The 23,981-nt window shown below is 41.1% G+C and overlaps 1 protein-coding gene across 2 annotated transcripts in view; it reads right to left on the reverse strand.

Annotated features, from left to right (window-relative positions):
- Window positions 1-23,981, reverse strand: part of TANC1 (tetratricopeptide repeat, ankyrin repeat and coiled-coil containing 1) — an 82,160-nt gene that overhangs the window by 40,901 nt on the left and 17,278 nt on the right. For both annotated transcript variants that reach the window (XM_054208494.1, XM_054208493.1), the window contains exons 2-3: window positions 15,945-16,030; window positions 3,879-4,082 (exon numbers count right to left, since the gene is read on the reverse strand). In XM_054208494.1, coding sequence (XP_054064469.1) covers window positions 3,879-4,082; window positions 15,945-16,005 — 265 coding nt within the window. In that variant the 5' untranslated portion in view covers window positions 16,006-16,030. The remainder of the gene's footprint in view (window positions 1-3,878; window positions 4,083-15,944; window positions 16,031-23,981) is intronic.

The following is a 23,981-nucleotide window of genomic DNA, read 5'->3' on the forward strand; positions in this document are numbered from 1 at the left end:
GCAAATCTGATACACAACATTACAATAACTAGCAAAATTCATGGTAATTTTATTTTCACGCACTAATCTAGAATGGGACACCTGAATTAATCCACGGATGTAACAGGACCCATTTAAACATGAACCGTACCTGCACAATGGAAGCTCTTTTCCAAAAGCCTAAGATGGATGAATGGGGACTGACAAAAGGTTCGTCTGGGACAGTATTTTATCAGCAGCAAACAGCAAAGAACAATCTAAGCTGGGAAAACACACTTCCCTGATACACTTCCATGACTTGTGTTAGGTGGCTTACTGTTTCCCAAGACAGAAGTGGTCACTTTCTATTTAAGCATTGTAGATGGATTTTCTTCCCAAGAACATATCCCAGCCTTTCTTTAACAATCTGCATCACCCTCAAGTTAACCCAACATTGCATGAAATAGTAATCATTCTGTCTCCTTTTCCCACCAATCGTCCTTCTTCCAGGCAGAAAAATAGCAGCCAAGTCTATTTAAAGAATTCCTCTTTCGGAGCCATTCCACACCTCTAGTCATTCCTGCGGCCCTTCTCCAGCTCTTCTCTCGCTCAGTTGTAGATTTTTACAGTTGGTATCACCAGAGCTACACCAGTGTCTTCCTGCAGCAGACGAACTATAGATTTACACAATTCCGTAACGATACTTTTTTTTGGGTTATGATCTATTGCCTTCCTAGTAATTTTTAATGTTTTTTTTGGCTGCAGAAAAGCTGATTTTCCACAAGACTACTGTAAATTGTGCATCTCCTTCCTACTCCTCTGCACTGGCTTTCCCTCCCGTCAGCACCAAATGAACCTGTACGTGCACCGACACTGGGGACAGCCCCGGCCGGGCACGGGGCCCTGCACCCGCACAGCTTACTGCCACCAAGAGCAACGCCTGCCCCGCGTTCAGGTCGGGCACAAAACTGCCGCCCGAGGTGAGACCAGCTCTCTTGCCTAATCTAGTCTCAAGTATCAGGTATGCTGATTAATTTGTCTATTAATTAAAAGCTTAATTTAAAAACTAACTAAAAGTTCTGTCGCACATTTATGGAAGACTCTTCTAGCAGTCATCTTTAGCATTCGCTGACGTCTTTAAAAGGAAAGCCACTGCCTTTCTCTGTTCGAGCGTGACGGTACCAATAATTTAAGTCAGTAAACAGTCATTACTTCAAGGGCAGCGGCGCTATCTTTCATTCACACCTGAAACTCCAACAACCAATTTTTTGTAACCTCCTTTATAAATCAGTATTTTCATTCTTTTAGTTGACCCTCCTAAATCAGAGTACAATCAAGTATTACCCCTTTAAGAACATGAATACTGGTTTAGTTGCACACCTGGAAGGTTACCAACCCAAGCAACGTTCACTCTAGCTTTACACTAGAAGAAACTCAACTTACGGTGACAGGTTTTCATTCACTGCTCCCCTTCCCAGAGTTGTCCTGCTGACAACTTTTTCCCTGTTCTGTTTGCGTCTGCTGTTTTATTCACCTCCTCCTCAATGAACTATTCCATTAAGGAAGCTTCCAACTCCAAATAAACCGGTCGCTTTAGTTCTGCCAATAATTTTAGGCTCCTTAGTAATTTAAGATATAGTTTCTCTCTTCCCTCCTTTTATAGTTAGAGTTGAGGACCGAACTGGGGCCAGAAACACTGGTACTCTTCCAACCTCTTCTCACAAAGAAAAAGCTCCCCCACCTCCTACGCAAATAATTAACACACAACGTCCCTCCCAGCAGACCGAGCAGCCCTTGGTGTCCCTGGGCAGCAGCTCAGCCCACTCTCCCGAGTCTGCCGCTCCGCGTGCCATGGGGCTCTGGTGCCTGACCCCCTTGCAGATGGAGGGGCAGAAAGCAGCTATGACCACAGGCGCCGCACACAGGTGCCTCTCTCACTTGTGTTCAGTTCTCATCACACCTGTGGATGAAGCAATTACAGAAGGAAAAAGTTTGCTCAAGTCCTACTCAAAACGCTGACACATTTTGAAGAAATGACAAGAAACAGAAACACTTGCTGCTCGGGCAGTACTGAAGCCAGGCAAAGAGGTGAAACTAGAACAAAAAACAAAACCAAAAATACCCCCCTGAAGCCACAGATTAACACCCCCTTGGAAATATGCAGAAAGGGCAATGAAAGGAAAAGCACTAAGAGCACTTGTCACTTCATTAATTTACATTGAAGATTTTTCTGTTCCAGACATCACCAACTAGAGTCTAATTCTGTGAGTTTGAATGTCAATACCAATTACATAAAAACATAAAGCATTTTACAGTTTATTTCTTACTGCAGAATGTTCTCCCATGCATCATTTTAAAATTATTTAACCAGGAAAAACTACTTTTATTCACTGATCATATAAGCGTATTTAAGTAGGTATTTTCAAACCGGCAAAAACAGATGCAGGACTTGATAAATGTAAGAGTATAGATAAATTCGCTAGAGAAGTGTCAATGTACCAAGTATGAAGCCCTCAAATATAGATGTTTTCATTAATATTAGTGCAAATAACTACTGGTTAACTACAACTTTTATTTTTTAATTTATAACTCTGAAACACAGTGAGGAAAATCTGACTGTTTTTAATTTACTAGCCAAAATTTTTCACTAAAAAAGGCTCAGTAAAAGTTTATGAAAAAATCTTCATTAAAACCTGGGTAGCATTTAGTGAAGATACTCTTTAATCATTACTGTTGAGTATACATACAATACATCACTTCAGTCTGGCAGACACTAAGTAGAATTTTATTTCAAGGACTAAGTTATATAATGGTATCACCTTATATATATATGACCATCAACATGCCTAGATTATATGAACAGAGCTATAGAACAGAAACAAAGGTAGAAAAAAATCATTACATGCCAAAGGACAATCTCTTCCTCTGCTCTATTACTTCAGCCTATCTTTTAAAGTTCTTTAGCACACAAACCACCTGTAGTAAGAGACAAAACAACAAAATACCATTCTAGGGCTCAAAATTTTTACGTGAACTATCAAAGCCAACCCCAAATTATTTAAACATGAAGTGAGATTATAATTTTTAAATTCTGAAAGGCAAAAATAAATACTTTTTACAAATTGTATTTACTATCCTGTGGCAATTCTATGAGCAACATTTCTCCTTTGATTTTATGTAAAATGGGTCATTAACCAAGATATTTCTCAGTGCTGACAAAAACCAACTTTCAACACTCTTTGTTCCTAGACCTTATAAACTTTCCAACAAAGAACCTTAAAGCTCCTGAGTGTCTCTACAAGTAAGAGGAATATGGACAATTTCACTTGACGCTCAAGCTTTGACCCCAACGAACCCCAGTGATGCTAGTGTGTTGGAATGATTTATATGTACAGAATGCTGATAAAAGGAACCAGATGGAGCACCTTATTTAGCAAGGCTCACACATAAGTATGCGGTCATTACTGAGGGCACAACCGCTAAAAATTAACAAGCTTCTCGTCACAACTTCAGCAGCAACTTATCTATTAATATGTTTATGTATGTAGATACGAGTAAAATAAACAAACTGCAAAAGCCACAAACAGCATTCACTCTTACACCATCACTCACACACCCATAAAGGCTTTTGCAGCTGTCTTCCACCTGATACACAAATCATAAATAACCATTTTTAAACATATTCAGATATTTCAATATAGGTATTTGCGACATCAATTGGAGTAATTCTTTGCCACATAATATATTCTGTTTAGTCACCAATTACCTTTTTTCCCCTGAGAACATGCAAAAAGCGTTCCCTGCTCGTGTTCTTATTGCAAAGATTAATATGATTTTACTGTGTTACTTTTATAAAAAGCATATCAAAAACTGAGTTACAGTGCTAGGAAGATTTTAGTTGCTCATCAGTTTCATTTTACCTGGAGACTTCTTGTTTGCTCTTGACTGCATCAAATAGGACTGGCGTGGCAGCAGAGGTGAAGACGGCAGCGACATTGAGACTCCTTTAGCCAAGTTCATCCTGTAAGTGTCCTCCGAGCCCGGCTGATTGCCACTGGGAAAATCTGCATTGTGGCCAGATGTTGCCACAACCTGCACGGCGTTCTCCAGGCACGAGTCACCTGCTAAAAATAAAATTCTGTCATCCGTTATGTGCTCTACCAAAATAAAAAGCATAGAAGTGCACTGAAATAAAGTATTTAACATAGGAAAACATATTTGCCAGCAACAATTCAGCATTGCTCATCTCACCATGCACCCTCCACTGCAGAATCCAGATAACCACCAGAAAAATTTAAATACCCAAGGAAGTGAGACTTTTACCGTAGTAGGGACAGAAGAAAAAACCTCAATTTCAACAAAGTAAGTACTTTTCAGATTTCATCCTTAGAGATGAAACGAAGTTTCCTTGGCTTATGAATTCTGAAAAAGTATTTTAGCATCACTGTGATATCCTAAAGTCAAGACCATCTGAAAGTACCGTTTACTGAACTAGTTAAGGGAGGAATTAGTTGGGTTACCCCTCACACTCAATTAAAATTTAGATCACTAGTAGGTATACTCATAGACGGCCAGTCTAAGCTTTATTTTTCCATTTTAAAAGTGAGAAGTCCACTTATGTGCAATTTGACAGCAACAGTGATGTTTTTATCTAAGCAAAAACAAGCTATTGGTTCACAACATACCAAGTGGCACATCAAAACAGGGAAATACACTCAAAACAGAGAAATCTCTTGTTGGTGCAGGAAATGCAATTTCAGCTAAATCAAGAATATATTTTCAAAACAACAGAAAAATATATTGCTCACAGTAACGATTCAAAGACAGCAGAAACACATGTTGAAAGCGCCAGGTTTTTCCTTTCATGTGACCGAAACAGAGCTGACATACACAATTTCGTAATAGGCTCATGGGTCTATAGCACAGTGAGAGGTACGGGACAAAATCAGAGGCAGCTGGGCTGTACCTCATGGTTCTACAGAATGGATTATTCTCACAGTACAGCAAGAAGGGAGTTTCTAGATCCACACAAGTAATGTTATTTATGGCTGGCTACAGTCAAATTACACATGATACTGTGGGACGGCGAGCTTCATTTTATGTGCTTGTATCATCCTTTCCTAAGTCTCTGAATCTATCCTGTATATTTAATTTACCCTAATCCTGCATCTTCTATTTTGTAAAAACTGGGCTGATGAACAAATCTACACATTTCAGCCAACTTACAGCAAAATTCCCATAAGATACTCGGATCTACATATATGACAAGACAGACCCAAAATGAACAAGCTTGTGGGATCCACAAGCTAATAAATTATGCTTTCCACACAACTACTTGTGATTAGGGAAACAATACTAGAAAAATGCATGAGTAATAGCTGTCAAAATACAATTTGTTACAATGCCCGAATACAACCAGACACCACACACTGATGTGCAAGAAACCCAAAATTATTTGTAACTAACTTAAACGTTAGTAATTTCAAACATTTTAGCTACCAGAACAATACTTTAAATTTACATTACATTCTTTGGTCTCTACCCCAATGTAATACAGACAAACATCAGTTCTGGAATAGGAGGAAGATGACCTCTTACGAGTTTTTTAATAATGTCAAACTAAAACATAAGGAAAGGTCCTGTGAAATCCCACTTTCTTATTTTTAAAACCTCTGAGTTTTCCACTGCCAAGTAGCCTCCAGACAAAAAAGTTTCATAAGCATCAATCAACACCAGAGTTCTTACTCAGTGGTCAAAGTAACCGTGGAAACAACTTAATAGCTTTAAAAAACACACACAAAAAGCTTTAAGAATGGAAATCAAATCCCAGTTTAGTTGTACCTAGGGATGCAACTGAAAGGAATAATCTGATTAACAAACTGCTTTTTTATTCCCCTTAAGATACAAAAAGATACAAGGATGGATGACTAAAGTAATGATTTTGTAGAGAACTTGAACTTTAAGATTAAACTAATCCTTCTATTGAATAGGGAGGATAACTAAAATGAAAACCTTTACAGTGTATGTGTCAGTATTAAACTTAATAAAATACATCTAATTCTCCATTCAATAAAAGTTGTTTAGAAACCAGAAGAATGGTAACTACTTTACCAAAACACGTGTAAACTGGAGTTTGGTGCAGATCTTGGAATTCACATTATTTAAGCATGACAGAGTTAGGACCACAGCCTTCAAGAGAAAGCTGAAACAATGAAAATGCAGAGACTCCTTACACCTGAATATTGACGGTGACTGCAGAACAGACAACGGTCCCCAGACTTCCCTCAACGTGTATTTCGGAGATAGCTGATTTTGTCTTTTGCTCTCTTAACCTGTCTACTGAAATGAAACAAAAGATTCCAAACCCACCTAAAAAATATATGATATAAAACTGTGCTGTAGCAGAAGAAATCTTACATTCTGCAATGTGCTTACGACGTTTAAAAAAGATAAAATAAAAAGAAATAATAAAAAAAAAAAAGAAGTGCTAACAGTCCAGGATCCTATTGCTGAGCAGGTTAGCAGGTTCCTCACAAGCACCATGGGGTGTTCCCAAACACCTCCCAAACAAATGACAGCCGGACTGTAACTGCCCAGATCACTCAGGCATGAGCTGGAAGCAAAGCAGCAGTAAAAAAACCTTGCACTTTTATTTGGGGCAGGAGACCAGAAGATGGCAAAAGCCTGGGTACCACTAACTACCCTTGAGACTGGTCTAGGGCAATGCGTCTGCCAGGGCCACTGCGGGCTTTCGTCTACAGGCAGGGGGGAGAAGGTGAGCCAGTGTTCTTGGCAGGCGGGAACACAACCAGTGCTCAGCCCGGTGGCTGGCTGAGTCCCAACCTGCATGCAACTGTTCTGCCCACCAGCTGCCCCGAGGTTCCTAATGGGATAGGGGAATCATGCCTTTGTCAGCCTCTAGCACGTTACTGCTGCTAAAACCAGTGGGGCAGTAGAGACGTGGAAGAGGCTCCCAGAGAGGCTGTAGAACCTCCCTCCATCCCTGCAGACTCAAAAGCTGACTGGACACCATCCTGGGTAACCGTGGTGCTGCGGGTCTGCCACACCTCCTGCATGTACACCCATTGCTGGGACTCTTGCAGCTCTTTGGAGGATCTTTACCAGAAAAACCTGAAAAGGTGAGCTTAAGATGTGCAATTCCTTCGCTATTTTAGAGCAAGCATAATGGGCTGAGTTGAGATGGAATTAAATCACATTGATGTGGTGAGCATACAAGAGTGTAACAACAGTAGCTCTTGCTGGGTTTACTTGTGAGCCGCTTCACATGAGGCTGCTGCTCGCCTGGCACCAAGCGCCCCATGACACCTTTGTGGAAACTGCCCAGTTCTGAGGAACCGCTCAATGGGCAAACCATACCCATCTACACCCCACCCCCCCACATGACGAGGGGATGGGCTGCCTCTGCAAGCAGGAGCATCCCACGTCCGGTGTGCTTACACCCTACTACTGACAGTCTTGTTCAACGCTGTTCTGCTTCCTAAGATGTTTCATCCCAACAAAGGTTAAGAAAAGATGAGACTTTACAGACAAGTTCAGAAGAGAATTCTGAATGGGAAAAAGAGGAAGGCCATGCAGCTGGAATACACTTTACAGAATGAGGTATCACTATATCTACGTAATAAGAAAAAGTTTAAAGATTACCAGAAACGGTAGTTTTGATATTTTAAAAAGTAGTTTTCTTCTACGTTCAATTCCCATCCTATTTTTCAACAGAACTGACAGGCAACTGCAGGCAGAACTCTGTAGCATGGTTCAGTGACTGTGTATAAGGTGCTTTATTTTAATTGCAAAACACTGAGAATTGCCCTTTAAAAGATCTGTGTCTTTCAAACTGAAAATGCTTACATGTGTGCGTGCACTTGTACATACACGGCCAGTCCAGCTTCCCGAGAGGGCAACCTGGGAGGACAGAAGGAGCCAAGGGACCCAGTCTTTGCAGTCAAGATGAGGTAACCACTCACACCACTGCCAACAATCAACAGGAGTTGAAGAAAAATTTATGGTAAGAAGTGAAGTAGTTCACCAGCTAGCCTTCTGGGATCAGCTAGCCTTCTGGGATAAGGAAACAGGCTTCCATCATGTAAAACACATGCATTAGGGTAGACCCACATTTAATTCTCTTGCTCTTGACACTCTGGAGAGACGAGAAAAAGGGAGAAACTAGCCTGGAACGGGACGAAAACTCATTACAGCCCAAATAAAAGAGCCAGTGAAGTGCACTGAGTGCGAAACAAACTAAGTAAAGATTAGAAGAAAAGGTCCAAAAGGACATCTTTGCCAACTATGCTCATACTTGACGGTATTTGCTCACTTTCTGGCATTTAATTCTGAACTCTGGATTACTTTTTCAGGATACAAAATACTAATGTTCTTTTGTAGTGCTTACTTAAAAAAACAACCAATCGTTAAAGAAAACAGAGTGATAAATAGAATCATAGAATCGTTAGGGTTGGAAGGGACCTTAAAGACCACCTAGTTCCAACTCCCCTGCCATAGGCAGGGACACCCCCCACAAGACCAGGTTGCTCAGAGACCCCTCCACCCTGGCCTTAAAAACTTCCAGGGATGGGGCTTCCACCACCTCTCTGGGCAACCTGTTCCAGTGTCTCACCACCCTCATGGTGAAGAACTTCTTCCTAACGTCCGGTCTGAATCGACCCATCTCTAGTTCTGATCCACTCCCTCTACTCCTACCATTACCTGACATCCTAATTAAGTCCCTCACCAGCTTTCTTGGAGGCCCCCTTAAGATACTGGTAGGCCACTATAAGGTCTCCTCGGAGCCTTCTTTTCTCCAGACTGAACAACCCCAACTCTCTCAGTCTGTCCTCGTCGGAGAGGTGCTCCAGCCCTCTGATCATCCTCGTGGCCCTTCTCTGGACGCGTTCCAGCACGTCCATATCTTTCTTGTAGTAGGGGCTCCAGAACTGGACGCAGTACTCCATGTGGGGTCTCACGAGAGTGGAGTAGAGGGGCAGAATCACCTCCCTCAACCTGCCGGCCACGCTTCTCCTGATGCAGCCCAGGATACGATTGGCTTTCTGGGTTGCTAGTGCACACTGACGGCTCATGTTGAGCCTCTTGTCCACCAGCACCCCCAAGCCCTCTTCTTCAGGGTTGCTCTCAAGCCAGTCGCTGCCCAGCCTATATCGGTGCTTGGGATTGCCCCGACCCAGATGGAGGACTTTGCACTTGGTCTTGTTGAACTTCATGAGCCCGGCATGGGCCCACCTCTCCAGCCTGACAAGGTCCCTCTGGATGGCATCCCTTCCCTCCAGCGTTTATTAGGACTACTGAAGTAAGTTCTATTTATGTGTTTCAAGGGAAGAATATTTTTTTCTTTTCTTTTTTTTTGATTTATATTTATGTGTGCATGGGATATATCACTGGAATTAGCTTCTCTGAAAAGACATCCACCACATTAAATACTCACTGCTCAGCAAAAAAAAAGGAGTTGAAACTCTTAAATAACTCTCAACAGCCACAGAAAGTGGGCAAAGCAACATGGAATAATCAAAAACAGCTCCATATTTTAAGCATGAAACAATGCTTCTTCTGTTGCTAGATATATTTAGAGTAACAACAAAAAGTCAAACCGAAGCTTGAAAGTATTCCAGTACCAGTTCAATGTTCCAGCTAGTGCATGTGTAGTTTGTGCACCACAAAGTCCCTTTGCACTTAAAATTCAAAGCCTAATATCATAGTGAGTTTGGACAGAAAAGCCAATTGAATTTGCATATTTAGTTTTAAAATGCAAACTTATTTTATTTAATGATTCCAAGCCTTTGAGTTTGCCAGAAGGGTATCTGAAGTTCTTGATGCTCTCAGCTTGGTAAGTATCTTAGTCAGATAGAAAAGTTTAATGAGACATAATGCAAAGAAGGTGGGGTTCAAATACGCATTTAACTACACAAGTTCATCTGAGAGCTGAACCTTTACTGCCACAGGGAGATAACTCTGAAAACAATTTTAAAGTAATGATTAAGTAGTGGGTCTTAATAAAAGATTAGGCCTTCTTGCACAGCAACTTCACTTTTATTTTAAAGTACTGAATTAGTTGTCATCAGCAAAAAAACTCCTGTGTCAGTGAATTTAAGCACATTCATGTTTCTCATTCGACGTGCTGCACTAGTGCTGTGCGTGAGGCTTGTCACAGCGGCCTGCGCTAATAGGGACAGGAGACAGAAAAATAAGAATGGCAGAACATCTCACGAGTGATCGCAGCTCACGTCTTTGAAAGCCATTTTATTTTTCAAAAAGAATACTAAGTACAATCTCAATTTCTTAATTTTATCTGATCATATGTAAAAAAAGGAAGAAATTTCAGATTCACAGATTTCATCCAACTTGTTTAGTCTAAAATGTTGATAAAAAGCAAGGCATACAAACAAAATAATTAAGAGCATGCCAATCTACAACAGAACATAATGCAGAGATAAAAACATCCATTCTATCCTAACATTCAAAAACTTTGTCCACTCATATTTAGGTCAAAGACACTTTATACAAAGATCATAAAAGATCCTGTCATACAAGAAGGAGGAAAACCAAAGGAAACTAAGTCTCAAAAGAGTATTGTAAAAAATTAAGTCTGATCTTCAGGAGAATCAAACAAGATCAAAGAAAGATTTATTAATATGGAAATTTTCTGTAGCCCAAATTAAAAAAATCTGAGTGTGAAGACAATCACCGAAAGTAGGATGCATATGAATACATAAGCACTTCAATGCCTTTTATTTCATCATCCAGAAATCAAACACACTGATCTCATTTCTCTAGATTCTCTACCTTTGAAGCACTAGTATTACATTAGAAACATTATCTTTTTGTTGACAATTTGTCCCCTGTTACTTAAGCACTACAAGCCTTTAAGCTGGAAAACACAGAAGTCCCAACTACTTAGCACATTAATTTCTACTGAAATCAATGAAGTTTTCATGCATACATGCATACCGTGTACTACATTTGACGGTAAACTTCTGATGGGATTTAGTGCAGGAAGAACACTGCAAACTATGCACAATACCTCCATTATTTATGTCCCTTCAGGCCTGATATTGGGTCAACAGAACAACAATGCTCATGCGACTGAAGAGCCATCTGAAATAACTGAGCATGTGCTGTAGAAATTTAATATACGGGATTTTATTTTGTTTTTAAGTTGAAATACATTACAAGTATTTTATACCGAATGGCTTTTTGCTTACTAAGTAAAGAAAAAAAACGCACATCCCCAGAATGCGGGCAAGTTGCTGGCTTTATGACAGTTAAAGAAAACAAACATAACTACATACTGCAAAGCGGCTGGCAGCACATAAAACCAACAGGAAATACTAATACAAATCTATCTCTGAAGCGTTTTAAAGCACTAAAGAATAAGTAGCTGAGTAGAAGTTGTACTATAAAAAGTACTTTTTGTTTAAATTCTGAAGCTTATGAAGTAAATTCTTTATACTATCATCTCGTCCTGGACACAGACAAGACTTGCAGGTAACCCTCTAGAGCCTGAGTTCGAAGAACAGTCTTCTGGCTCTGATCTACTGAATTGCATCACGAAGATACGAAGTTTCTGTGCTACTAAAATAAAAAAGGTCAGCTCCTTCCAAGAGAGGGCAGAGGCAGAGAATCTCCCAGTGGCTACAGAGGTAAACTTAAAAACCTCAAGGAAAGAAAGTGGACAACATACAATCACAGTCATCAACGAAAATACTGACAAAGAGGAGAAAATACCAAATTTTTACTTTGTTTCTGAGGCTGAATGAAAACCTTGAGAAACAAAGGGAAACTGAGAGCGTAGTTGCTGTACGTTTCCAGCCCAGAGTACATGAGACAGTATGAAACCACAGATTACTACAAAAATCAATGCTCCTGTTTGCCCTCTTCCTGCTTGGTTCCAAACATTCATAAAATAGTTTTAGTCACTTTAATGTGACAGGTGCAGATTGTGGGGTTTTCCTTCCTTGAGTTCTGTCCTTTACCAAGTACGTACATCACTTTAATGGAAGGAAAGCGGACACGACAAAACAAAAACCAGCTTACAGATACTTATTTCCATACATCAGAGATAACTGTATCTGAAGGGGTGTAACGACAGGTTGCTTCATACTGCAGAAAACCTGAAAAGAAGCTGGACGCAGAAAAAGTTGGATGCCTGGGTCAAAAAAATTGGTTTGTTTCAAGTTCTGTTCCTTTGGCATATCAGTTTACCTAAATACGGTATCAACTAACTTGTCTTCAAATCCACATTTAGAAATAAGTTTAGTAAGTTTTGTTTTGAAAAATTGTCTATGCATAAACAGCAAGCTGTCAACTACCTATGTACACGTTTGAATGCACAGATTTTGATTCATTTAGATTTTACCTAATCCTGCAACAGCCACCTACCTATCAATGCCTCCCAGCCACATCTAAATAAACTCATTTTAATAAAACAACTGTAGAAGAAAGAATTATTACTGAAGCAACTGCAGGATCGGAGCCCAACTGTGTATCACTAGCATACTGCTACCGGAGTAGCCTAAAGTGCCCTTTTTCCACCCAAAAGTGAGATTCCCACATGGCAGTCTTCCACCTGATCAGGGCAGAAGTTGTTTAAATAAAGACCCTCTATAAGTCTTTACCATAGCACTTCAGTCTATCTCCCAGAAGTATCAACGTTCATTCTTCCAATCCTCTTTTTCAGGATAACCCCGAATTTAAAGAGTTACTAAAAATTGTAATTAACATAGCAGCTAGATTTCAAAAATGTTATACCCATCTTCAGCTCTTAAGCCCTTACGTCAGGGCAAATGAGGAAATCGTAACATTAAAATCCACACAAGCTATTTTTAAAAACAGACCTAATTTCTTTTTGTTCTTTAACCCTTTTACAGATTTTTTAATACTACAGTTGTGCCATCAACCCCGGAGAAAAAAAATACTCCGTTCCTATTTGCAGTGGTTCCGGCAGGCTCGCAGATGTAAAACCACTATGATACAGCCACTGCGCAAACAGGAACTTGTGCTCAGCACAACAGGAATCGTCCCACTCGGCTCGGAACTGCCCAGACTTCCAGGCGTTGCTTTCACACACGAGGGAACCCGTGGGACAAGAGGGGTTACTTCAGTTTAGGAACAATCTAGGGCAGTTTAGGCTAAACTCTTCCAATCTGACTCCAGCCAGAGCCAGACGATGCCCGTGGCCAGGACAGTGCTGTGGGGAGTCACAGGTCCCCAGCCCCGCAGTGCAAAGCCAGAGATTTAAGAGATTTACACCCACCTTAGCAGCCCTCTGCAAGCACATTCACAGTCAACTCCAAAACGGCTGTGGCAGCTTAAGACCCCACTGCCTTGTGGCTGTTCAACATCACTCCTAAAGTGGGTACGTATTGAAAAACCACCACAGAAATCCTCCCAATGGGGACCGTGGAGCCGTGCGCTCTCGTCTACTTCCTGCTACATTCTGAAGTGCTGAAAATCAGGCAACTTTTTCAAAACTCCATCAGCAAAAAAATCAAGCATATGTGCCCACAAAGCTGAGAAAAGCATCTAAATTCACAATTGCCTTACTCTCGTAAATGGTGGCTAAAAGGATGGATGTTTCCACACTAACTGGCTCTCATTAGCATGCTTTTTCACCCTCTTCATAGCTCTTTAGAAAGCAATAAATTTTAAGAGCTGCTGTTGTTATTAAGGACCTGAAGGACCATGAAATGGGACAACTCTACGATTTAGAAGATTTCCATTTCTCATTGTTTGGAGTTCTAGGATCAAGGAGAGGAGCTTGCAAAAAATAAGGCTCTACAAAGACCAATGTTCTTTGCCTTGATTCACATCTCTAAATGCTGAAAAATGTCCTACAGCTGGAAGAATTGCAAGGTCCTTTGGAACAAAAGAGAAAGCTATTAAACTGAACACAACTTTACAGGTCCTGGATGTAACGCAGAATGGAATGCACACATTTCTTTTCAAACTTTTCACAACACCTTCAAATACAAAAGCCAAAATTTCTGGAACCCGTTGTACAAATTAATCACGTTCTTTTAAAAAGCAGCTCCTGCACTCCTCCTTACTCCAGCTTTCACCAGCCAGGAATCATTCACCATTTTTTCCCAATACTTGGTTTCTGTAACATTCAATTCAAACATGACACTCCAGAGCTTTGCTTAAAAAACAAAACAAAAAACCCAAACCAAAAATGAAACCAAAAAACCTCCCACACTCTAACACTCCCCTTCGTGTTCAGAAGTACAGCAGCATTGTATTCCTAAAAACAAAGGGAGAAAATCCTTTCTTTTGCACACATTAATCCAGACAGATATTATGAGATGCTAAAATAAAAAAATATGTGTTTTCTGACCTAAAGGAAAAAGGCTTTTCAAGCTTCAGATTTTAATAAAAGCCCGGTCAAGGCTCCGTTCCAAACAGCCTGATTTTCCTTTTGAGCTTAAAACAATTTCCATCTAGTATTTTAAACAAAAATGTACCAATGAAAGCCTCACCACAGGAATCTTTAGCCCACTATGTTTAAACAACTCCAGCTGGTGACTCCGAGTCAGCGGCACATACTAATTACCGGGATGCCTTTCCTCTGGCCCTGTGAGCCTTTCTGTGCATCTTTGATCTAGTGTCAATGTTTTTCTTTTCAGGATAGCTCTCATCCTCCAGTCACTCAGAGAGAAGCTGTGGTGGAGTGTAAACTTCAGCAGACCACAAGAATTTCCTGAAGAACACATTACCTGCCAGATGAACACGGAATTGCTTTTTGCGAAAGTACACTTAAAATACCTTTCTTGTAGGACTCAGTGCAACTCATGTAGTTTTAAAAGCTGCAATGCAAGACATGTAACTTGCCTGTCAAAGAAAGTACGACTGCGTTGTTTCAAAGGTGCTGACAAATGTGAGCATGGTTGTCATGCTGCGTTCTGTACTTCATACATTAAAGGAATGTTTCTTAGTAATTTTTTTTTAAAACTGGGAACAATAAATTTGTGTTTCCTAAGGGCATAAATTCACTCTTACAGATAATTTAGGATCTAACTCATCAGAAAATCAGATGTATTAGGCTACGTGAATAGTTTGAAGTTAAAAATGTAACTGTGAAGAAAGGTAACTGTCACTCAGGTCCATTAGCTTTCTAGCCATCGCAGCAAAGACTCAGCATGACCGGCACAGAGCTGCAGGCTTAGTTCTCAGCCACCTGCGCATCTATAACTATTACTCCTTTTCAAAGGGCATTGCTCGTCCTTCTTTGCCCTCAAATAAGGTAATTAGGGTTCTTAGATACCCTTTTTCCTGAAAGGCAATACAGACTAAGTAGTGGCCTACTAAATTTGTGATTAATAATAAAATAAGCTTTATTTTTTTTAAAGTAAATTTTGTCGATGATTAATTTTACCTTCAAAAATCTCTGTAGCTAAAGTAAAAACTAGAACATGACAGAAGTTTGATAACCAACTTAAACTTTAACTAAATTTATTTTCAATTTTTTTCTGAATACATAAATAATAAAAATTCTATCGCCTATAATACATAATGGGGTTTTTTTCATAACATAATTGAATAGGTAGCTTAAAATATAAGTTTGGCTTCTGCACCTCTGGCCTAGGGCAGTGTTTAAGCTGCAGGACAATGCACCAAGCCTGCTCACAGAACTTCTGTGGTAAGAACCAAGAGCACATGGCTCATCCGTCCTTCCCTGCAGCGGCCCGGGAAGGAATGAACAGAACACACCTCCAGGAAGCTTTAGATTACCTGTTTTTAGCCACCTGTGCCCTGTGTGTGGCCAGTGGGGCCGAAATGGAGGGGGCCCATGGCCGAGAGACCCCCGCGGCTGGTGTCAGCAACAGGAGTCACTGCTGCCCTGACGGTGGGGCACCACTGCTGCCCTGACGGTGGGGCACCACTGCTGCAACAGAACACGGTTAATCGCTGGATTTATAACGCACAACTCATCTACGTATGAAATATGTTATTAATGTTCATACCTGTGTCTTTCTTGTTCCCTTTTCCACCCTCTCGGCTCTTTTTTAAAACTGCCTTTAACATTTTAAGTGTTGCTCCTAAAGGATAACTGAAAGAAACAAAAATAAATGCAACATTAATAATGTCTAATCACACAAGACCAAGCAAAATAAAGACAGGATCAATACAATAAAAACAGTGAAATAATCAGAAGAAAGTTTTTCGTAGTTACATTTATTTTTTACAATGCATCTTGGTTAAGCAAAGTCCTGAAGCACAAGGAATGTTTTAATACTTGCACTAAGCAATTAGAGTTCACTGTCTTCTTATACAGAAAAATAATACAGCATTCTCCACATTCCACATATAATTAAGGTTATAAGGGTAAACTCGTCTGAGTTACTATAAGACACCCTGGTGAAAGTAAAGCAGAATAAAGGTCTGACTCCTGTCCGGAGTCCATCAGTGCGGCTGGGGGATGGCAGAAACTGGCCGTGGGTTGGGGACACCCAGCCGCTGGCGGGTGACAGGGGACACGGCGTCACCACCCCACTGCTCCTCACCTGCTTGCCACGCACTGTGGCCACACGGAGAGCTGGACATTCCCCACACTGCTGCCACGTACACGCATACGTACCCACACATACACCCCAGCAAGCACCCGCATTCCAGTCTGCCACATCGCAAATGTAACAACAATGCCAGGAGAGCAGTAATTGCAGATTTCAAAGGATCCTTAATTATTAGAAAAACATAGCTGGGATGTAAAACTGGAAGACTGTTGTGTCAGATAACTATCTTCAGCTAGAAAGGAAGGAAAACAGAATGAAAAGGAACCATGGAGAGCCTTTCTTTCTCAAAAAGCTTCTGGAGCATCTATAAATTCTAATTTCATTTGTTTTCTGTACTGAAAAATTCCACAGCTATCTCATTTTAGAAAACTTGCAGTAGAGAATATGCGACAAGGGGGGGGGGGGGGGAGTAATCTGACTATGCATTAATGTAATGGATTGCCATAAAAACCACATGAAATCAACAGGAAAAGCAAAAAAATCTGTCCATTTCCCATGTAAGACGTGCAGCAGGCTGTGCCGGCGAGCCGCACTCCTGAGCATAGCACATCAGGCATCAGCAACCACTCTGCCTGTGCCGCACCTTGGGAGAAGGACCTGCTAGGGATTACCTGGAGAAAGAAAGACGTTCTGCTAATACCATCCCTCTGCAAAGCAGAGGAGTAAAGCAAGTTCTGCAGTGTTTTCGGGTGTTTTGCAAAGAATATAAACTAAGCATCCCTCTCCAGTTTCAGCACTGAAAAACTGAAAACGCCCACAGAAACACCCCCAAAACTGGACCACCTAACTGAGAAATCAAATAAACTAAAAGGAAGCAAATGGAATACAAACCATAAATAAATTTCTGAGAACAAGCTTCACTATACTACTCTAGAATGTTGAATGCCAATTAGGAAGAGTGAAGTGGGGTTTTTTAAACATATGCTCTACGTGCTCGTAGAATTGGCGACTCGGTATCAGTGACATTCTATAGGCAAAGGCTATGTGCCAGCTCTCAACACGTATGTCCAGCAATGTAGAAAAGGCTGGACTGAAAGAACATGGTTAATGACACTCCCTCCAACAACACTCAATTTTTTGAAAATAAGAAAATATCTCCTAAAATTCAACCATAGCATCATGAGAAGGAAAAACTAAACACAACAGGAGGAAACACTCTCCCGTCCTCACTTGTCTGGATGAGGTAGATATGGAGACAATCCACAAGAGCAAAGAATTTCTCGAGATTAACAAACCCTGACAACTAGAAAAGTAAGTTTAAAATGGAACACCTGAGCCAAAGTTTACCTGCAGCCCTGGTTACTTCCTTTGAAATACCATATACTTCATGTTCCCCAGCAGCTAATTATTGGGGGATGACAAAGATAGCTAAGCACTGTCTTCTCCACTCTCACTCATCATGTGTGTTTCCACTTGCTTCCCCTTTCCCAGTACTTATGCCTTCTGGCCTTGCAAAGAAGAAAAGCAGCGCTTCTCCCTTACACAACAGCTTTCACAAAAAGCAGTGACAAGGAAAAAGGACAAGTCATATCCTCAGGCACACCATTACAAAAAAAGGAAGAATGACTTTTCTGAGAGACTCAGACATGGTCAGCTGGAAGCAGCCCATCTGCTGATAGGAGAAAACAAACCACTTATTAGGTTGTATGAAGACCAACGCTGCCTTTAAAACACAGTCATCACACCACTCTGTCTGGTACTGAAGAGGCCTCTGGAGGACCCTATGTCCCTTTGTGGGCACCAGAATTCAGATCTGGCCCAGCTGGAGGGAACGGTGAAGACACCAGCAGAGACGGGCGGTCTGGACACTGCAGCTTAAGAGACAGCAAAGGCTGTTTATTTTAAATAGCAGACTTGAGGAGCAACCTAAGCACATTAGCCTGTTATTTATTTTAAGACTCTTACACCAAAGAGAACAAGCTATCCTATATATCTCCCACGTAACAGGCACTAAGACATGAGGAAATGGTCTCAAGTTGTGCCAGGGGAGGTTTAGATTGGATATTGGGAAAAATTTTTACACTGAAAAGGTTATTAAGCATTGGCACAGGCTGCCCAGGGAAGCGGTTGAGTCACCGTCCCTGGAAGTATTTAGAAGATGGGTAGACATAGTGCTTAGATATGGTTTAGTGATGGGTTTTGTCACAGTCAGGTTGATTGTTGGACTCGATGATCTGAAAAGTCCCTTCCAACCTGGGCGATTCTATGATTCTATATGTCAACACTTGGTGGACCGAGTAATACTGCTCATCAAACAGCTAGTTATGAAACTGTAGATAAGAAGGAAAAAAAATAGTGTAAAAAAAGGGTTAAAAGTCTTAAGATTTAAGCAGCTTTTCTTTCTTTAACAAGTGTTTCTCTTACAGAAATGGGGTGCATGAAGAAGAATATAATTTTTTGATTAAATAGAGCCCGGGTTTCTTTTGAGAAAGTGTCACATAAACACTTTATATTTTTGGAAATCAAATCCATCTTCAAACAGCATTAACAAATCAAGAACCTAAGAACATCTTCCATAGTTTGAAATAGGTATGAGGTAAGAGTAACCTTACATTAAAAATTGTGTATAAAAGCATTATTTGAATTATTACAGATACTCTCTAATGTTACAGACAGCTAACTTTCCTCTGTCCCTATAAAATATTGGCCTTTATTAGGTACGGAAAAAGGTATTTAAAAATACTACTTCTTACAACAGCACCAGATTCAAATTTGCAGATCAAACAAAAAAAGGCTTATGCATACATAAATGATGCCAAAACTGTGAGGGCAAGCACGAAAAAGTTATGAAATTAGAAATTTAAAGGCTGGACGATGTAATCCAAATTCGTATTTCTTTTGTGCAAAAATTGTGCTAGAAATTTTTAATTATATGAGCACATCCTGTCCATTCGTGCAGCGCAACGGATGTCCACAAACAAAGGAAAACCTTGTTTGTCTGCAGGAATGCCCTGTTCTCTGCCTGGCTCTACCACCAGGCCACTGTCACACAGGGAGGCAAAAGGCTGTTCAAACACCTTAAACATATTTTTCCTGACATGGGAACGATTCACTTCCCAACTTTATTAAATATTCTTTCGTAATAGCCTCCTCCTTGCGCATATCGTGGGCTGCAGCGGCTGTAAACACAGGCACATTGAGTGTGCACTGCACGTACTTTGTCTGTACAAAATGACAAGAAGGGCTGTAGTGAGTGATTTGTGCTCCGAGACCCGGCTGCTGGGATGTTTCCCGAGTCACACAGCTGCGTCAGGTACCGCACTGTCGCAGGACAGCTATGATACACATTTCGTACCTATCAGGCTGCACTGGCATTTCTTCCGGCAAACCGTAGGCTCCAACTCCATTGTTCTCTTTTCCATCTTCTTGATCACTGTTTTAGAAAGGATCTTTCTAATTTTAGTACAAAACTCTTAAAAAAAAATAAATTCTGAAAACTGTTCTGACTCATCTCACATTCTTCCTTCCAGCCACTTCAGACAATACGGTCCCGGTCCGAGTAGGAATTTGGAACTAACACAGACTTTGTGCTTCATGTTCAGACACTGGTCGTCTGTTGTAGAAACCTAGATACATAAATTCCAACTTAATATTACAATTTGAAGGTGTTATGTTCTTTAGAACCCATTTTTATATGTAATTGGACAGTTCCTTAAAATTTAAATTTTCTCAGCTCATTTTAGCACATTGCAATTAAGGAATTGTACTTGAGGGTATTTTAGCTTTCAACATTACTAGCGGGCATGCACAGTTTCCATTGGTGCATTTGGTGAAGGAAACACTGTTCCATCATATACTTCAAGGCTGACACATAATGCTGTGGAACAATTACTAAATTGGCCAAAACCACAAAAGTACAGCATTGTTCACACATTAAGGAAAAGTATAAAAACAAGAGGCTTCTGAGGTAGAAAACAGCTGCACCTGGCATGCGAAAAAATGCAACATCTGCGGTTCTCTGTATGACGCTTGCAAAGCTACGTGAGATACGGGACGGAAGACAATTATTCCGTGAACTTGTCTTATGCAGATAAAGGAATGGGATGGTACCATGAAACAGATAAGCTGCCAATTAGCTGCCCGCTTGATGCTCAGAGCCAACATTTTGTCAAATTTTGATGAAACGCTGTCCTTTGTGCGAACTTTGCTCATTATAATGTCATTATAATACCAAAACACACCTCCAGCCCAAAGGCTACCCGTCTCCAAGGTGCGACCACTCCTCCTTGAGTCTGTGCCCTGAATTTCTCATAAACTATACCTTTAATTGTGAAGCGAGTGAATTTTATACCAATCATAATAAAAGTATGTATGACTGAAGTCACTCAAACTCCACCTTATAATAGATAACAAATAGTATAAAAATAGCCCGAGAGAGGGGGGGATACCCAGGGAAGACACCATCGCGAAAAATTCCATCACTGACTTCCAGGATCAGTCGACGGGCTGAGCCTTTCTTCCCCCCCGTAGGGACCCCTTTGGGTAAGACTTCGATGATACCGAGTGCTTTCTCGTGAAACTTAGAAATTTCTCTAGGGAATCCCTCTCCTACATTTATAGCCACGCTGTATCGTTTATAACTTTGTTGCGCGTTTTGTATAGGTAACAATACTGTCATTTGCACGTGCTTTGCAGACAGTGTATTTATCACCAGCAACCCTAAGAACCTATATACCTGTCGTTTAAATAAACTGCACTTTTTAAGTAGCTAGTTGTTTCGGTTTCTCACTGCACGCCACCAAAGACTCGAGAGTGGCCGTGCTAGTTCATGAGCACGACTAGACTGAAGGTGCAGCCCGCTATTAGTGTATCCAAGTCGTAATAGTTTAATACATATGAAACGAGATTGGACTGATAGTGCTGAATTGGGCATCACTCAGAATTTAAACCTAGCCGCACCTAGCCTCCCACCTCGGTGAGGAGTGTTAGAACACAACGGGGTTTATTTTCTGCCAAAACTGCTTTGCCCCTCTCACGCAACAAATGCATATGTAGAAGAACAGGAGTCTAATTAGAGCTGCAGAGACATTCTTAATTTGGTATTCTCTAATTTCTGCCTGGCTTTGAAAAGTTAGTGGTACCTCTAAAAATATGCAGCGTTGTAAATTGTTGGTATGTTGTATGATAAATTTTACTTACAAGTTTCTTAAAATCTCCTAAGTCTTGCAGAACAATAGTGACTTTATTAAAACTCAGCTGGTATCATCACATGAACAAGGAAGAAACAGTCTACCTGAAGTCGTGCTGAAGTTCACAGGGGATGCCTAGTCTAGCTCTGCTCTAGAGACCACTGGATGCATTGTTGTTTGTTTTTTTTAAAAAAGCAATACAGCTTAGTGGTGTAATGCAACCAAAAGCAAACATACAAGAGGGTACTTATGAAAGAGTTTGGTTTCACAGAGCTGATCAGCGGGAGGTGGAAGCCTACTGCAAGTGAACACAATAACACTGTTGCAGGAGAACTAGATCTTTCTTAAGAAAAATAAGGTAATAATAAACCACAACCTTCACAGGCTCTTGAGCAGGTGCAGTGCTAAAAGAAACACTCTGTAGCAGCTGAAAGAGAGAAATGTGAGCTTAAAAAAAGAGTCAGTGGAAAAACCAAGGGGTGCAAAGAGGAATGCAATGGACAAGTTATGTGAAAGCATCAAACTCCTCACCAGAGGAATAACAGGCCCCCTTTGACAAGGTATTTGTATTGATGGGGCCTAATGATCACCCATTTTGTCTAGTGATATTAGTGTCACTGTTCTTGAGACAGCACGCATTTCCTTAAGTCAGCTGAGGAGTCAAATACTACAGCTGATGCCCCGTATAGAGCTCACAACAGATTTTGGAGTAATTTTGGAGCAGTAATTTTGAAATACTCCAACACCAGAAATCACTGGCACTTACAGTCATGTGAACAGACAATAGGAAGCTCCTCTTACCAGAGAAACACCGAAACAAAAATATTTAATAATATTTTGAAATATATAATTATATATATCAATATATAGTAATTTTGAATATAAAACAGAGCAATTTGGTATATTTGTGTGTGTATATAAAAATTCTTATCTAACTTGGGTAAACTCATGCCTTCTAAAATATGACATAGAATATAGTTGGTCTGTAGAGTTTGTTCCCTATACATTAGGAGAACTGTATTGCTGGATCCACAGACGTTTGAAGTTGAAGACTTTACAGCAAGAAAATACACTGTATGCTTGTCTACAAATTAATGTATACTGTCAGCAAGGTGCTTTTTGAATTAAATTTTCTGACTTAGGTTGGCTGAATATGAACTAGTGAAAGAAAAATTCCTCTGCACTCCTCACCAGTGGTAAGGAGAGGGGAAGGATGACCTCCCCTGACCTGCCGGCAATACTTTGCCCAATGCGGCCCAGGACACCGTTAGCCATTGTGCTGCAAGGGCAGGCTGCTGCTCGTGGAACAATCTGGGTGGCAGAGCAGAGCACGTCCTCGGCAATTTTTCTGACAGTATGAAATGAGGATGGCTGATACACCACAGGGTCCTCAACAGGCTGGAGAAATGGTCTGACAGAAACCTCATGAAGTTCAGCAAGGGGAAGTGCAATGTCCTGCACCTGGGGAGGAACAATCCCAGGCTCTAGTACGTGCTGGGGGTGTCCAGCTAGAAAGCAGCGTGGCAGAAAAGGGCCTGGGGGTCCTGGTGGACACAGAGCTGACCACGAGCCAGCAATGTGCCCTTGCCACAGAGAAGGCTAACGGTATCCCTGGCTGCATTAGGAAGAGCATTGCCAGCAGGTCGAGGGAGGAGACTCTTCCCCTCTGTCCGCCACTGGTGTGGCCGCCCCTGGAGTACCGAGTTCAGGTCTGGGCTTCCCAGTTCAGTATAATTATTTGAAGGGAGGATGACAAGGGGATGGAGTCAGGCTCTTTTCAGAGGTGCCCAGTGACAGGACAAGAGGCAATGGGCAAACACTGGAACATGGGAGGTTCCCCCTGAACATCAGGAAACACTTTGTCACTGTGAGGGCAACCAAGCACTGGCACAGGCTGCCCAGGCAGGTTCTGGAGTCTCCATCCTTAGAAGTATTCAACAGCCATGTGGACACAGTCCCGGGCAACTGGCTCTAGATAACCCCTCTTGAGCAGGGGGTTGGACAAGGTGACTGCCCACGGTCCCTTCCAACCTCATCCACTCTGTGACTAATGAAGAGGTAGAGCAGGATTAGACTCAGTATTGGCCCCTGGGGTACACCACTAGTTACTGGCCTTCAAATAGACTTCGTGCCACTGATCACACGTCTCATGCATCTCACACTGTGCCATTTAGGGTACACTATTCCCTTTGAGTCTCTCCATCATGCAGGCAAATATACTGCACATACCGCTTTTAAGGGACAACCCCCACTCACACTCAAAAGAAGAGCAACATATCTAACATACTGAGGGAGGGTGATGGGAAGAGCAGCAAATGCAACTGCAAACCTCTTAGGTTGGTTCAAGTATGTTCCCTTT

This window comes from Rissa tridactyla, chromosome 7 (genome assembly GCF_028500815.1).
Source record: "Rissa tridactyla isolate bRisTri1 chromosome 7, bRisTri1.patW.cur.20221130, whole genome shotgun sequence".
NCBI classification, from domain to species: Eukaryota; Metazoa; Chordata; class Aves; order Charadriiformes; family Laridae; genus Rissa; species Rissa tridactyla.